The sequence below is a fragment of the Dendrobates tinctorius genome, unplaced genomic scaffold (genome assembly GCF_039654945.1).
Source record: "Dendrobates tinctorius isolate UK_male_01 unplaced genomic scaffold, ASM3965494v1 ptg000005l, whole genome shotgun sequence".
NCBI classification, from domain to species: Eukaryota; Metazoa; Chordata; class Amphibia; order Anura; family Dendrobatidae; genus Dendrobates; species Dendrobates tinctorius.
In genome coordinates this window covers 36,235,784-36,252,529 of record NW_027361673.1, presented here as the reverse complement: position 1 = coordinate 36,252,529, position 16,746 = coordinate 36,235,784, and the positions used below count along the sequence as shown (strand labels likewise).

Here is a 16,746-nt window from a genome sequence, read left to right as displayed (position 1 = left end):
TCGCCTTATTGGGGGACACAGAACCGTGGGACGTCCCAAAGCAGTCCCTGGGTGGGAAGCAGTGGACGAATATTGTGCTGACAGTCCCCTAGACTAGGGGTACTGCCGCCTGCAGGACCTGTCTACCCAGGCTCGCATCCGCTGAGGACTGGGTATGCACTCTGTAGTGTTTTGTAAATGTGTGCAGGCTAGTCCAAGTGGCTGCCTTACACACATGATGTGCCGAGGCTTGATGCCGAATGGCCCAAGAGGCCCCTACCGCCCGCGTAGAGTGTGCCGTGATACCGGCCGGAAGGGGAGAATTGTTGAGGCGGTAAGCCTCTTGAATGGTGGACTTGATCCACCTAGCAAGGGTGGCTTTGGAAGCCGGTAGGCCCTTGCGAATGCCTTCTGGAAGAAGGAAAAGTGAATCAGACTTCCGGAAGGGAGCAGTCCTAGACACGTAAATACGCAATGCCCTGACAAGGTCAAGCGTATGCAGAGCCTTCTCTACCCTATGAACGGGAGCCGGGCAAAGAGACGGTAGTGATATTTCCTCATTGAGGTGGAAGCTGGACACGACCTTCGGAAGGAAGGATGGTACTGTACGGAGAACCACCTTGTCCTGATGAAAAACCAGGAAGGGTTGTCTGCAGGAAAGAGCTGAAAGTTCAGACACCCTGCGTAGCGAGGTGATTGCCATCAGGAAAACCACTTTCTGTGATAGAAAGCTTAGTGAGATCACCCTAAGGGGTTCAAAAGGAGGTGACTGTAGTGCTGTCAAGACCAGGTTGAGGTCCCACGTCTCCAACGGATGTTTGTAGGGGGGAACCAATCGGGAAACCCCTTGGAGAAAAGTCTTCACTTGCGGCTTGTTAGCAATACGCCTCTGAAAGAGCACTGAAAGCGCTGACAACTGGCTCTTCAGCGAGCCCAGGGATAGCCTGGCGTCCAGGCCTGACTGAAGGAAACCGAGGACCTTTGGAAGAGAATAGGGAAGTGGGATCTGCCCACGAGATTCGCACCATGTGAAGAAAACCTTCCAGGTATGATAGTAAATCCTGGCTGAAGTTGGCTTTCGAGCCCTGATCATGGTTTTAATAACGTCTGGTGAAAAACCTGCTTGGGTCAAAACCCAAGTCTCAATGGCCACGCCGTCAAATTGAGAGCCCCTGAGTTCTGGTGGAAGAACGGGCCTTGTGACAGGAGGTCGGGACGTGTGGGGAGACGCCAGGGAGCATCTGCTGTGAGTTGCACGACGTCGGCGTACCATGTACGCCAGGGCCAGTCTGGAGCGATCAGAATGGTGGGAACACCCTCTTGTTTGATCTTCCTCACGACTCTGGAGATCAGGGGGAGGGGTGGAAAATTGTACAGAAGCTGGAACTGGGTCCAGTTCTGAACCAGGGCATCTGCTCCGAGCGACCGCGGATCGCGCGTCCTGGCCATGAAGTTGGGAACCTTGGCATTGAGATGGGATGCCATCAGATCCACGTCGGGGGTCCCCCAACGATGACAGATCTGACAGAAGACTTCTGGATGGAGAGACCATTCCCACGAGTCCATTCCTTGTCGGCTGAGATAGTCTGCTTCCCAGTTGTCCACACCCGGAATGTGGACCGCGGAGAGTACCGACCTTGCAGCCTCTGCCCATTGTAGGATACGTGTTACTTCGGTCATCGCCTGTATGCTGCGGGTGCCGCCTTGATGGTTCACGTATGCCACTGCCGTGGCATTGTCCGACTGTACTCTGATATGAGAGTCTGCTAGCAAGTGATGGAAGGCTTTCAACGCCAGGAAGATGGCCCGAATTTCCAGGATGTTGATGGGCATGGTCGATTCCCTTGGTGACCACCTGCCTTGCGCTCTGTGATGTAGGTGCACCGCGCCCCAACCCATAAGGCTTGCGTCGGTGGTCAAAACCTTCCATTGACCGGAGAGAAAGGATTTTCCCCTTGCAAGCGAGGTTGGCTTGAGCCACCAGTGCAGGGACCTCCTGGTGTTTGCTGATAACCGGAACTCCCTGTCGAGGGAGAACGGATTCCTGTCCCAGGACTTGAGGATGGCCAGTTGAAGGGGTCTGAGGTGAAACTGGGCAAATGGTACCGCCTCCATTACTACTGCCATCCTGCCAAGTACTCTCATGGCATACCGGAGAGATCTGGGGGACTTGCGGAGGAGTGTGTGAACTCCCAGACGGAGAGCCAGTGCCTTGTCCCTGGGGAGGATCACCAGACCCTTGGAGGTGTCGAATATCATCCCCAGGAAGGTCAGAGACTGACTCGGGGTAGTCGAGGACTTCTGTAAATTGACTAACCATCCCAGGCGCCTCAGAGTGTCGATCGTGATCAAGACGTTGACCTCGCAGTCCTTGAGGGTGGGGGCCTTGAGAAGGTCGTCCAGATATGGAACGACTACTATGCCTCTGGAGTGCAGAACGTCCACGGTAGCTGCCATGACCTTTGTAAATGTTCTGGGAGCCTTGGCGAGACCGAACGGGAGGGCCACAAACTGGTAATGGTCTTGGTTGATTGCGAATCTGAGAAACCTCTGATGGGCGGGCGCAATCGGTATATGCAGGTATGCGTCCTGTATGTCTATGGAGGCAAGATATTCTCCTTTTTCCATAGACACAACGATTGACCGGAGGGATTCCATGCGGAAGTGACGAACTCGAACGTACGTGTTGAGTTGCTTGAGGTCTAGTATGGGTCGGACGCTGCATCCCTTCTTGGGCACCACGAACAGGTTGGAGTAGAAACCTCAGAAGCGCTCTTCTGCTGGGACTGGCACTATGACTCCTGCTCGCAGGAGGGAAGAAACTGCTTGACGGAAGGCCTGAGCTTTGAGCGGGGATTTTGGAGGGACAGAGGGAAAAAACCTGCGCAGTGGGCTGGTAGTAAACTCGATTTTGTATCCTGAAGACACTATTTCTTTGACCCACTTGTCTTCTGTAATAGGCAGCCAGACCTGCTGAAAGAGTAGCAGTCGTCCGCCTACAAGTCGGGTGTCTTCCAGAGGGCATGAGTCAGGATGAGGGAAAAGCCTGAGGTTTTCCTCCTTTAGGTTTTGCCTGGCTTGCCTTTGATTGCCAGTTCCTGTCCGGCCTCTGTGCCGCACGTGTGTTGTCCCTGCGGGGGGGAACGATTACGGTTTTGTGCTGGGCGTGAGACGGACCAGCCTGAAGAATTCCGAAAGGATCGGAAACGAGATTGATTACGCCTTTTAAACGTGCGTTTTGGTCTTAGTTGAGGGAGGGAAGTACTTTTGCCCCCGGTAGCATTGGATATCATTCACAGAAAAGACGGCCACTGAAGTAAGGGAGATTTGTTAGGGACTTTTTTGAGGCCGCATCCGTTTTCCATTCTCTTAGCCAGAGAATACGCCGGATTGTGATGGCGTTTCATGCTATTCCCGCTATTCCTCTTGCAGAGTCCAACGCTGCATGGACCATGTAATCTGCCACCACTGCAATTTGCAACGCCTGGTCCGCCAGCTGAGGATTTGAAGCTTGAAGGCCCTTTTGCAATAGATTAGCCCAAGCCATGATAGCCTTGGCTGCCCAAACTGAAGCTAATGCGGGAGCCAAAGAGGCACCTGCCGCTTCAAAGATTGAACGAGCCATGCGTTCTACTTGTCTGTCTGCTGTGTCCTTGAGGGTTGAACTGTCCGGCAGCGAGAGAAGCGTTTGTGCTGCCAGCCTAGAGACTGGAGGGTCCACTTCAGGCGGATCTGTCCAATCCTTGGTGTCTTTCTGTGGAAAGGGGTATTTTGCTTCCAAATACTTGCGATTGGCGAATTTTTTCTCAGGCTGCGAAAAATGCTTAGAAAGGATTTTTTGAAATTCCGGGTGATTAGGGAAGACCTTTGATGGTTTCTGAACACTTTCAAAGGAAATCTTGTGTTCTGGTGCTTCCGGGGTTGGATCTGAAATGTCCAGCACCCAAGGATGGAAGAGACGATATCCTCAACTATCGCAGTATTGCTAGGGGGACAAGGGAGCAAAGCGTTCTCTGTTTCGTTATCTGAGTTGGAGTCACATATGCCCTCTGAGTCCTGCGCATCGCTAAGGAGCTCCCTAGCGGGCGAACTAGAGCGGAGGTTTCCCGTGGTCTGGGATCGTTGTGGAGATCCGCATTGTCCTTCTCTATCAGGGGATGGCCTCGGTGACCTGAGGCCACTGTGTCTTTCCCTGGAGGGGGAAGACCTATTGCTATGTGAGGAAGCAGATGAACGCGACCTGTGGGTCCGCTTACGCCTCGAACTGTCGGAAGCGCCCTGATCATGAGACAGGACGTCCCTTTGCTGGGTAACGTTCATAGCCGAGACATGACCCTGCAGTAATGTGGAGGTCAGGTTATCTATAGACATAGACTGCGACATCTGAGTCGCCCATTCCGGCGCAGTAGCGGTCGCAGAAGCGTTGGTAGGGACTTCTTGGGGTTCTGATCCTGTTTTTAGGGTACAATCCAGGCAGTGCGGGTACGTGCTGCCGCTGGGGAGCGTGGCCTTGCAGGCTGTGCAGACTGCATAAAAGCAGTCTTGCCTGGTTCTTTTCCTTGAGCCCGACATAGTACTTAGGCTGATTAGTGGAGGCCCTACAGGGGTATCTACGCAGAGGAAAGGAGTAGGAGAGCGCTATAGGGTATAGGAATTCACAGCTGAGTACCAAGGACCCAGCTGTGATCTTACCCCACCGGTGCTCCCCCTTAGGTCCAGCGCTGATAAGTCCCACGTCCTGTGCCCCCCGGAGACTGCTGTGCTGCGTTCCTCCAGGTGCAGCAAGATGGCCACCGGATGCTGAGGTGGAGAGGGAAGGGGGCGGAGAGCTGGAAAAGGGCGCGCTGGGCCATGTAAGAGCGCACCCTTCCTGCCTCGATCCGCCCCTTCTATGACACTACAGTGTCATTTTTGTAATCCGGGGGGCGGGAATGGGGCGGCGACTTCGGCTAGGCCGAAGTCGCGGCCTAAATTTGAGGTCTCCTGCCCAGCAGGGCTCCAGGACGGCGCGGTCGTCCGCGCGGGGGGGGGAGGTCGGATTTAAAGCAGACCCCCCCAGAATGAAAGGAGGGCTGGCGGTGGGGCCATGTATGTGACTGGGGCCCTGTGGAGAGTCCCTTGGGGCGCCATTGCTGCCGAGACCGGGGCGCAGGGAGCCCTGTCTCTGATAAGTACCGTGCTTCGCTGCACGCCCCCGGTCCCAAAAGGAGCCCACAGGTGGACTGGGGTCCCTGGTGCCTGGTACAGGCCCTACCTGCGGTGTCTCAACCTAATACCCCCAGAGGGGGACTAGGGAGGGTGCTGCTGTCACCGTCAGGTGGCTTCATCGTCGCCTCGACCTCGACCCAGAGCCGGACGGAACTGAGGAAGGAGGGGGGTCTCGACCTCGAACCAGTACCCGAGGGACTGGTGAGGGAGCGACATGGGGAATAGCCACCTCGACCTCAACCGGGTACCCCTAATGGGGGACCGAGGAGGGAGCCATGCCGGGAGTCTCGCTGGAGACCCTCTTTTCTTCATCTGTAGTCCTTTGGAAAAAAATCCAGGAAAAAGACGGAGTAAAAAATCTTAGGTGTGCCTTCTGCGACACTAAGCAAAAACTGGAGAAGGCTGATGCCATCCAGGGGTGTATACTGCAGAGGAGGAGCCAAAGTTAATCTTTTTCAGATTATACATAGTGTCGCCTCCTAGTGGACAGCAGCATAACACCCACGGTTCTGTGTCCCCCAATAAGGCGACAGAGTAAGTCGCATATAAGTTTGCACAATCAAAACGAGTCTCTTGGCGTTTTCAAACCTCTCTCACCCCAGCTCTGACTAAGTAGGCTGAGCTGCGACATGACAACTGCAGCTCATCAAATTCACGAGTCGAGACATTCGCTACGGGACAAATCTTACTTCAGTAGAGGCTGGAGTAAAATTTGTGGCAAGGCGCATATAGCAGCACACACCACTACGTTTCGCCTGATTCATTAAAAGGCGTGCGCCAGTGGCGGATTAAGTCGACTATGGGCCCGGGGCTGTTCATAAAACCTGGGCCCCTGTACCCCCCTTCCCACCTGAGCGCTGTGGTCCCCGAGCGGGAACTGACAGCCGTACGGACCACAGCACTTGGTTTGCTGCGGGTCCATACGGAAAACCCGCCACCATTCCACCACGTGTGGACATGGCCTAAAAAGACGTTGCACATAAGCTGTAGGCCTACGGCCAATACGCACAAAATCGCCCAACGTGATCCTGGCCATAGGGGATCCACTTTAATGTCCCCACTTTAATTTGAAGTCCCCTTACTTCATCCATTGCAGTCCCCTATCACCCACTCACTTCATCTGCAGTGCCGCTTCATCATGTGCAGTCCCCTTCCCCCCCAACTTCATGTGCAGCCCCACTCCCCCATCATCATGTGCAGTTAATTTACCCCCACATCATGTGCAGTCCCCCTTACCCCCACTTCATCATGTGCAGTCCCCCTTACCCCCAATTCATCATGTGCAGTCCCTCTTACCCCCAATTCATCATGTTCAGTCCCACTTACCCCTTAATTCATCATGTGCAGTTCCCCTTACCCCCAATTCATCATGTGCAGTCCCACTTACCCCTTAATTCATAATGTGCAGTCCCACTTACCCCTTAATTCATCATGTGCAGTCCCCCTTATCCCCCACTTCATCATGTTCAGCCCCACTCACCCCCCCTTCATCATATGCAGCCCCACTCACCCCCCCTTCATCATGTGCAGCCCCACTCACCCCCCTTCATCCTGTGAAGCCCCCACTCACCCCCTTCATCCTGTACAACCCCAGTCACCCCCCTTCATCATATACAGCCCCCAGTCACCCCCCTTCATCATATACAGCCCCCAGTCACCCCCCCTTCATCATATACAGGCCCCAGTCACCCCCCTTCATCATATACAGCCCCCAGTCACCCCCCCTTCATCATATACAGGCCCCAGACACCCCCCCTTCATCATATACAGCCCCCAGTCACCCCCCCTTCATCATATACAGGCCCCAGTCACCCCCCTTCATCATATACAGGCCCCAGTCACCCCCCTTCATCATATACAGGCCCCAGTCACCCCCCCTTCATTGTGTACAGCCCCCAGTCACCCCCCCTTCATCATATACAGGCCCCAGTCACCCCCCCCTTCATCATGTACAGCCCCAGGTCACCCCCCCTTCATTGTGTACAGCCCCCACTCACCCCCCCTTCATCATATACAGGCCCCAGTCACCCCCCCTTCATCATGTACAGCCCCAGTCACCCCCCCTTCATTGTGTACAGCCCCCACTCACCCCCCCTTCATTGTGTACAGCCCCCACTCACCCCCTCCCCCATTTAATTCATTTTATAAATAAAAAAAAAAATAAAAAAAGTTCCCCATACTTACCTCACAGCCGGCTCTCTCCCCAAGCAGCGCCTCTGCTTTCTGCATCCTCCGAGACATGTCGGCGCGTGCACGATGACGTCATCGCGCACGCCCGACATCTGACCCGGAAGTACAGCCGGAGGGAGCCGGAGCTGAGCAGCCGTCAAGGTGACGGCCGTGCACAGCTCCCGGCCCCTCATAGAATGTGACGCGGGCGGCTGTCTGCTGCCGGCGGCGTCACAGCACAGGGCACGGCTGGCCCTGTACAGGTGCTGGGGGAGCGGTCCAGGGGGCATTTGCCTCTCTGCCACCCGGCCCAGCCCGCCCCTGCCCCTGGGCCCCCAAAAAACCTTGGGCCCGGGGCGACCGCCCCATCCGCCCCTATTAAGATCCGCCATTGGCGTACGCCTCTTAATAAATTAGGAGTGTCTGCTTCAACACGGCCTCTTGTCAAGACTGGCAAGAGAGTTGTTGGTCTTGATGAATTGCCCACTTATTGTTTAATTTATATCTCTCTTCCATTGAATTAGGTTTGTAATGTATGTTACTGGGCTGTCACATTGCAGAAGGATCATCTTTATTTTCATTTGCACAAGGAAAGACTAGAAGCAATGGGATGAAACTGAATGGGAGGAGACACAGATTAGATATTAAAAAAAACTTTTTGACAGTGTGATCAATGAGTGGAACAGGCTGCCACGAAAAGCGGCGAGTTCTCCTTCAATGGAAGTCTTCAAACAGAGGCTGGACTGACATCTGACTTGGATGATTTAGCGAATCCTGCATTAAGCAGGTTGGACCATATGACCCAGGAGGTTCCGTCCAACTCTACCATTCTATGAATCTACTGGAAGTATAAAGTCTCTCAGTAATGCATTTCTCCACATCCTGGGACTCGTTTTGATGTGCACTTTAGATGAATATATTCTGGAGTCACTAGTTTGCTTACTGCTAAAAAAAATTCTACTTTCTCCTCTGTGAAATATGCAAATAATCTCTTCAGAGAGGAAGAGGACTAGAACTCTAGTGCCACCTATTAGAAGTAGAAATCTTAAAAGTCAATGTCGACCCTTTATCGAGCCTTGTCACATGACTTAGGATAAAAGCCAAACAAGAATTACGATTGAGATTCTGGTTTGGCTTTTATCCTAAGTCATGTGACAAGGCTCGTTAAAGGGTCGACACTAACTTTTAGGATTGCTACTTCAAATAGGTGGCACTAGAGTTCTAGTCCTCTTCCTCTCTGAAGAGATTATTTGCATAGTATGAACATTGCAACTTAGGGCGATACAAGTATTCTGATTTCCAACCATAACATTGCACAATTAGAGAGATGTCTATCAGGGCTGTGGAGTTGGTAAGCCAAACCTCTGATTCCACAACACTGGTCACTACTGAGCCTGTGCATAAAGCGCATCACAGATTCATCTCCACAGCACTGCCTAACTACTGAGCCTGTACATAAAGTGCGGCACAGATTCATCTCCACAGCACTGCCTCACTACTGAGCATGTACATAAAGCGCAGCACAGATTCATTTCCACAGCACTGCCTCACTACTGAGCATGTACATAAAGCGCAGCACAGATTCATTTCCACAGCACTGCCTCACTACTGAGCATGTACATAAAGTGCAGCACAGATTCATCTCCACAGCACTGCCTCACTACTGAGCCTGTACATAAAGCGCAGCACAGATTCCTCTCCACAGCACTGCCTCACTACTGAGCCTGTACATAAAGCGCGGCACAGATTCCTCTCCACAGCACTGCCTCACTACTGAGCCTGTACATAAAGCGCGGCACAGATTCATCTCCACAGCACTGCCTCACTACTGAGCATGTACATAAAGCGCAGCACAGATTCAATTCCACAGCACTGCCTCACTACTGAGCATGTACATAAAGCGCAGCACAGATTCAATTCCACAGCACTGCCTCACTACTGAGCCTGTACATAAAGAGCAGCACAGATTCATCTCCACAGCACTGCCTCACTACTGAGCATGTACATAAAGTGCAGCACAGATTCATCTCCACAGCACTGCCTCACTACTGAGCATGTACATAAAGTGCAGCACAGATTCATCTCCACAGCACTGCCTCACTACTGAGCATGTACATAAAGTGCAGCACAGATTCATCTCCACAGCACTGCCTCACTACTGAGCATGTACATAAAGTGTAGCACAGATTCATCTTCACAGCACTGCCTCACTACTGAGCATGTACATAAAGTGCAGCACAGATTCATCTCCACAGCACTGCCTCACTACTGAGCATGTACATAAAGAGCAGCACAGATTCATCTCCACAGCACTGCCTCACTACTGAGCATGTACATAAAGTGCAGCACAGATTCATCTCCACAGCACTGCCTCACTACTGAGCCTGTACATAAAGCGCAGCACAGATTCATCTCCACAGCACTGCCTCACTACTGAGCCTGTACATAAAGTGCGGCACAGATTCATCTCCACAGCACTGCCTCACTACTGAGCATGTACATAAAGCGCAGCACAGATTCATTTCCACAGCACTGCCTCACTACTGAGCCTGTACATAAAGAGCAGCACAGATTCATCTCCACAGCACTGCCTCACTACTGAGCATGTACATAAAAGTGCAGCACAGATTCATCTCCACAGCACTGCCTCACTACAGAGCATGTACATCAGTGGTCCCCAACCTTTTTTGCACTAGGGACCGGTTTCAAGCAAGACCATTGTTCCATGGCCCGGCAGGGCGGGGATGGAGGCGTGGCAGGGGCGGGGCTTCGGTCATAAGGGGGCGGGGCTATGGACGCGGTTGTAGTGTAGCAGTGCATACTTATAATTAAATAACATTTATAATATGACTCAACTCACCATAGGTTTTGAATGAGTGCTCCATCACCCCCTTCTCCCCATCATTGCCTTCACCCCATCACTCCCTTCTCCCCATCACTGCCGTCTCTCCATCCTTGCCTTCACCCCATCATTCCCTTCTCCCCATCACTGCCGTCTCTCCATCATTGCCTTCACCCCATCACTCCCATCTCCCCATCATTGCCTTCACCCCATCACTGCTGTCTCTCCATCATTGCCTTCACCCCATCACTGCCGTCTCTCCATCACTCCCATCATGGCCTTCTCTCCCCATCACGGTCTTCTCCTCATGTCCCCATCTCCTCCAGGGCCAGGCTCCACCGACACAAACACACACACACACACACACACACACACACATTATACATACACACAGACACCACCTCTCTCCTCTCACCTGTCCGCAGCATCGGCCGCGCTCCTCTCTGTGTCAGTCAGAGACACGAAGCGCGGGCGGCAGGCAGGAAGCTGGACGGGTCCTTGCAGCTCCGCTCCTTCTATTCCCTCTTGCAGGCAGCGGATCTGCTTGGATCGCTCCCTGGCCGCCGCTACGCCACTGACCGCCCCTGGCTCCCCTTGTGTCCGCGGACCGGCAAGGGCATTGCAGCGGCCCGGTGCTGGGCTGCGGACCGGCGGTTGGGGACCCCTGATGTACATAAAGCGCAGCACAGATTCATCTCCACAGCACTGCCTCACTACTGAGCATGTACATAAAGCGCAGCACAGATTCATCTCCACAGCCCTGCCTCATTACTGAGCCTGTACATAAAGTGCAGCACCGATTCATCTCCACAGCACTGCCCCAATACTGAGCATGTGCATAAAGTGCAGCACAGATTCATCTCCACAGCACTGCCTCACTACTGAGCATATACATAAAGTGCAGCACAGATTCATCTCCACAGCACTGCCTCACTACTGAGCATATACATAAAGCGCAGCACAGATTCATCTCCACAGCACTGCCTCACTACTGAGCATATACGTAAAGTGCAGCACAGATTCATCTCCACAGCACTGCCTCACTACTGAGTCTGTACATAAAGTGCAGCACAGATTCATCTCAACTAAAAGCTTAGATCCTTGGATCAGGAACAGTACACACATTTATACGACATTTCATATCTTTCGGAATTCTTATGAAAACATTTACTGCACATCTTGAACTGTACTACTGAACCCAATTTATTATATATTTTAGGAGTCAGTCGGTGTATTTTATACCGACTCAGACTCCACAGCCCGGAGATATTAAATATTGCACATTACATACACAAACATTAATATAGATACATATTTACATGTTTCATATTTATTCACATTAGGTGCCAGAATTTTTTTTAATATGAACTGAATGGTAAGGTTTTGTGAGGGCCTTTAACACTGGGACTTGTACGCTGTATTTAGAGGGAAACTTATTAAAAAGAAACAAGACTGTATAAGGAGACACACCTTTGCTCCTCCAGACTGCAGAAGACGTTTAAATCCAGCTTCTTTTGCTTGGTCAACATTTAGAATAACTCTCCATCCACTGAAAGCTCCCTGAAAGGGTTAAAACACAATTTTAACACAATGACAACTGTGCTTAGATGCCATAAGAAATGCTGAAGTGCAATTTGAAGTTCTACTGTAATGCAATATGTGAAACTTGAGAACTCCGCTAACACTCAACAAGATCTTGAATGATCTCATTGTAAAAAGGATAGTCAGTCATTCTGAATTTTATAGGAAGCGACAGTGGAATTTACGGTTATGCATGTGCTAATGATGCTGGAGCTCTCACAATTACCACTTCACAAGAAATTAAAACATTTTAGTTCACCATTCCCAGAATGTGGATATACTCGCCTCTGCACTAATATCTTGCTTTATGCTCTGCAGCTTCCTCCTCCACCTCATCGCTGCCTCAGCCAGCATATGTTGTTGGGGATTAATGCCGCTAACAGCATTCAATACGGCTGTGCTTCCCCATTCATAATCATCTTCCTGTGAGAACAAACATTTAGTCACAGTCACCAATAATGGAAGAAAAGATGAATATTGCATATTAGCTTTAAGACAGAATGCAGCAATTTCCGTGAGAATAGCATGCAAAAAGCAGTAAACCTTTACAAGCATTTTAAGCTTAAATCAACTTGTTCCACATACTCAGTAGCACAAACACTTCCTTCCCATTCAATATTTCTTTTAAAGGGTTGTCCCACTACTTAAAGTGTTAAGTTTCATTCACATGTCCTGGTTTGTTGTCAGACCAGTATGACAAACATGGTAAAACTGAAGCCACAGAGCAAATACTGATGAAAACTGGATCTGGCACAGTGATAAAAAAAAAACAACCATTTTACGGACATGTAAATAATCACACATATCTGTAAAGGAACGTAAACATTGTTATTGTGCACTTGTTATGCTGCCCCCTGCTGTTCTTTTCATGCTCTCTCAGAATGACCACATGATTTGTTCAGTACTGATGGTCACACATGCTCAGCCTCACTGCTCGAATCCTTATGTACATGGGCAGCAGAACGATTCCTGCTATTGTGCAGGAATGAGGGTTGTCTAGAAGCCTAAAAGGTGTTGTTCAGTCTCAATGTGACTACAGACTTGCGAATCCTCAATGCACGCATTGTGCGCACTGTTAAAATTCTCTAATGTTGGAAGAAGGTGGCCATGTGATCGCAAGTATGCAATTTGAATATATGCTGTCACTTGTCGACTAAATATGCGTGACCTCGATCGCCCGCTCCTGGAGAATCCTGACAGCACATAGTGTGCAGGCTGTGAGAACTCACAAGTCAGCAGTCACAGAGTGACTGCAGACTTTAGTCCCAAGCCTGGACAACCTATATAAATTTTTTTTTATTCCCTCTTAGAACATCCTCTAAACTAACGCTTGAGCGTGCTATAACATGGAAGTAACAGCAATCTAACCCACATGCAAAAACTAGGAGTATATTATCTTGAAGCAGGCCTTACAGTAGTGGTGACTAACTAATCCTTTATATACAGTAAGCATATTAAGCTTCCATTTTACATTAGTAGTAGTATTAACCTTAACAAAACGCTTTGCTGCTCGACAGGCCTCAAGGTACGATCGATGAAGGACCCATTTCCCTGCTGCCATTGAGGCAAGATACTTCTCATTACGGAGAGGATGTCCAACAATAATGTGTGTACAGCTTGGGTCAAAACACTGTTTGTCTATCACTATTCCACCTGCAAGCAAGCATATCAGGTTAAAATGCAGACACGTGGCTCTTCACATGCTGTATGTAAAGTAAACTTGGCACTCAGATGTGAAAACGGCAGGCTGCACAAATAAATATCTACCGTTTTCACATCCGAGTGCCAGTTTACTTTACATACCTAAAGGGGATAGGATCCTACTGGGGCACCGAATATTGGAGTGCCAAGGTTTAATTTTCACATGCTGTGGACAGACAAATGAGGGAAATGTTCTTTATTTTCTTGCTAGTTATTAGGCGATCATTTAGATTATCAGAGCCACATCATGCCGTGCAATAAAAACAGAGTAAAATATACAGTGGAACACATTTACCTAGCTCCTCTATGAGGAGGGAGTAATCAATTCTTTCCTGTGGATTTAAGGAAGAAAGCTGGAATCGACGTTCTTTATCTTTATCATCCATGACTGCGTTTTCATTCTGTAATGTAAAGTCCAGAAAGGTAATAATTTTATTACGACAAAAATACCTGGCATGGATTACAAGAATAAAATTAATGTTTAGTGTGCCGGCATTAAATAGAGTCAATCTCATCACTGTATTTACCATGAATGGATATGAATTACCAAATTTGGATGTCAATTCATGTTACAGACCAAATTGTTTTAAGACAGAATTACTTTACAGGGAACCTTTCACCAGGTTTGACCAATAAGAGATATGGCCACCACCTTTCAGGGCTCATATACAGCATTCCATAATGCTGTATATCTGCCCCCAACCCGATCCAGGAACGCATCTGGAAGTCCTCCATTTGGCGTCCGGAAATGACGAGTGCGTTCCTCTACCGGCGGTGGAAACAAAGAGCCCTCGCTGGGAGGGAAGAGGCTTCAAGCCCGGAGACCCTGCTCGACTGGGCATGCGGCTGAGGAACCCCCCCTACAGGGGGTGTCAGTCCTGGACCTCTTGACAGAGGGAAGGATGGATCCCTGATACCCCTGAGCCCACAAGGTAACCGAGGAAGCACCAGAGCTCTCATATCAGTGCAAAGAATCAGTGCAAAGACCAATCGAAGCAGCATGCCAATGAGAATCCAAACTAACTGTTTCCTTTGGCTGTGGAGCCACCATGGGCTTGGCTAGAGGGAATGCAATGCTGGGAGCCTGTGGAGTGGAGATTAGCTGATCTTTAGCTGGAGACTGGAGATCTTTTCCTTTGCTAAGTGCTTCCTGAGCTGCAGTGTCATCCATTTCACAGGCCTCTGAAACACAAGATTAGCATTAGCCAGTTTTAATTTTCCTGACAATTAAGTTGGAAATAAAATAAACTAATGTGTCTATGTTAGTTTTCTGGAGTAACTGCAAAAAAAAAGGGAAAGCAAATGCAGTTCTCACAGCAAACTAGACATTTTTAAAAAGTAAATATGACTAAAAATCAATAACGAAAATTAAGTTTATACATGCAATACAGGCCATGCAGATACCGATACCATTGTCTTACCCATTGCAGCTATATCTGTGTCGGTTAAGGAATTCTGGACGCTTTCATCATTTTCGGTTTTCACATCAGGCTGTGGCTCCATATACTGGGAAGGACTATTGGGCCACTGCAGGTTGCTGGCTAGTTTGGCTCTCTCCTCTCTTGCTGTGGGGTCATCCCAAATAATTTGCTCATTTTGAGATGGCTCTGTATTGAGATCTGCTGTGGGCTGGCGAGAATTTCTAAAAAGTACGGTAGAACAACTTTTGTAAAAAACAAAAGACCAAACATAATATATTCTAAAAAGTAATAACCTAAACATTAAAAATAGTATCATATACTGTTAGGTGTGAATAAATTAAATCATTACAGAAGGAAATATAATACAACAGACAAGGCATTTTCTTGGATACTAAGCAAACGAAAATCTCTTTTTGCAATACCTTCTTGCTTCCAGCACCCGGCTACGGCCATTTCTATTAGAACGAACGCCTTCAGGAGTGCAAGGGGAGTTATCAAACCCTGCCCTGCTTAATGACGTCCTCTGTCCTTGTGCCTTCACCATTGATGTAGCAGACATCAGCTCTTGGAGCTGTCGCTGGAAATTCTCCCTCATCTCTAGCGTCTGAGTAAGTGCTAATTACATAAATAAAAAACATAAAAAGAACACATTCCTGAATAATTACACAAGTCATTTGTGTTATGTTCTTATGCTGGCAACTCAATCTACTTCTTACCCCTAATTTGTCAAATCAGGGCGAGACTGACTCCAAACAGTGTCACTTACTGAGCTCTTTTCCGTATTTTTGATAAAACACTGCTGAAGCTCTGACAGTCCTCTCAATGCTGTTGCCAGCCCTCTGCTGCAGCTCCGATAATCCTCTCAATGATGAGCTCCAGCAGTGTAGTCCTCAATATTCATGAGCTTGTACTATCCCTGCCCCAACTAGAGAAAAGCAGCTTTGCATTGTAAGATTTCAGTCAAGTCTGGGGCTGGGGTTAGCCAGAACTCATCATTGAGAGCGGTAGCAGAACTGGAACATAAACCGTAAATAATAAGTAATTTCACCAACAGTACAACAAAAATCCAAGAACATGATCCAATGCTGGAATCAGGGTCCCTGCCCCCAATTAATGCTACCCTCAGATTTAGGAGCACACACCTGGTGACAGATTACCTTTAAAGGCCCTGGCTGGCCATATGTCAGCTTTGTAACCAAAGAACAGCTTCTGTTAACACGTCCGCAGATGGCGGAAGTTACGCGATTTACTTACATCATTCCAAGCATTTCCTTTTATGCGCCGGCACCGAATAGTGCAGGAACATGTTCAACTCGTACAAATAAAATCTACAGAGTCTCCTATACTTGTTCAGAGCCAAAGCAAAAAAGGTGAAGCAGCGGAAAAGTTGGCATGCTGACAAATCAAGAGGCCATCACATCTCCAATCCTATAGATGCAGACACCGCCAACGTCCATTGTTTACATCAGACAATGGACAGCCAGGTACTTTTAACTGAAGATCTGGAATAAGGAAAGGGGTTGGGAAGGTTTTATGAGTGCCATGTGTCACATAGATATTGTAAATGGATAAAATGAAAAGCGGTCTCCATGGAGAGCTGGCGTGAGCCACACCAGTGGGGGGGGGGGGGGGGGGGCGGTAGATGACAAGCCCAAGGCAGCACCAGCCGCAGACCCTCATTGAGGGACAGTAACTGTAGAGCAATGAACCGCGGTCAGGAGGGCGCCGTTTTTTATGGTGATTTTATTGTGTTTCCACTTTGTTTTATATTAATTTGAATTGATTCTTAATTGTGATTAGTTCCCCATTTATATATATACCCCCGCCTCCCTATCTAATCATGTA

General features: G+C 49.3%; 1 protein-coding gene across 2 annotated transcripts in view; it reads right to left on the bottom strand.

Annotated features, from left to right (window-relative positions):
* Positions 1 to 16,746, bottom strand: part of TOPBP1 (DNA topoisomerase II binding protein 1) — a 165,259-nt gene that overhangs the window by 11,345 nt on the left and 137,168 nt on the right. For both annotated transcript variants that reach the window (XM_073569494.1, XM_073569500.1), the window contains exons 20-26: positions 15,324 to 15,516; positions 14,902 to 15,122; positions 14,505 to 14,662; positions 13,776 to 13,881; positions 13,269 to 13,432; positions 12,061 to 12,202; positions 11,669 to 11,754 (exon numbers count right to left, since the gene is read on the bottom strand). In XM_073569494.1, the coding sequence (XP_073425595.1) occupies positions 11,669 to 11,754; positions 12,061 to 12,202; positions 13,269 to 13,432; positions 13,776 to 13,881; positions 14,505 to 14,662; positions 14,902 to 15,122; positions 15,324 to 15,516 (1,070 nt within the window). The remainder of the gene's footprint in view (positions 1 to 11,668; positions 11,755 to 12,060; positions 12,203 to 13,268; positions 13,433 to 13,775; positions 13,882 to 14,504; positions 14,663 to 14,901; positions 15,123 to 15,323; positions 15,517 to 16,746) is intronic.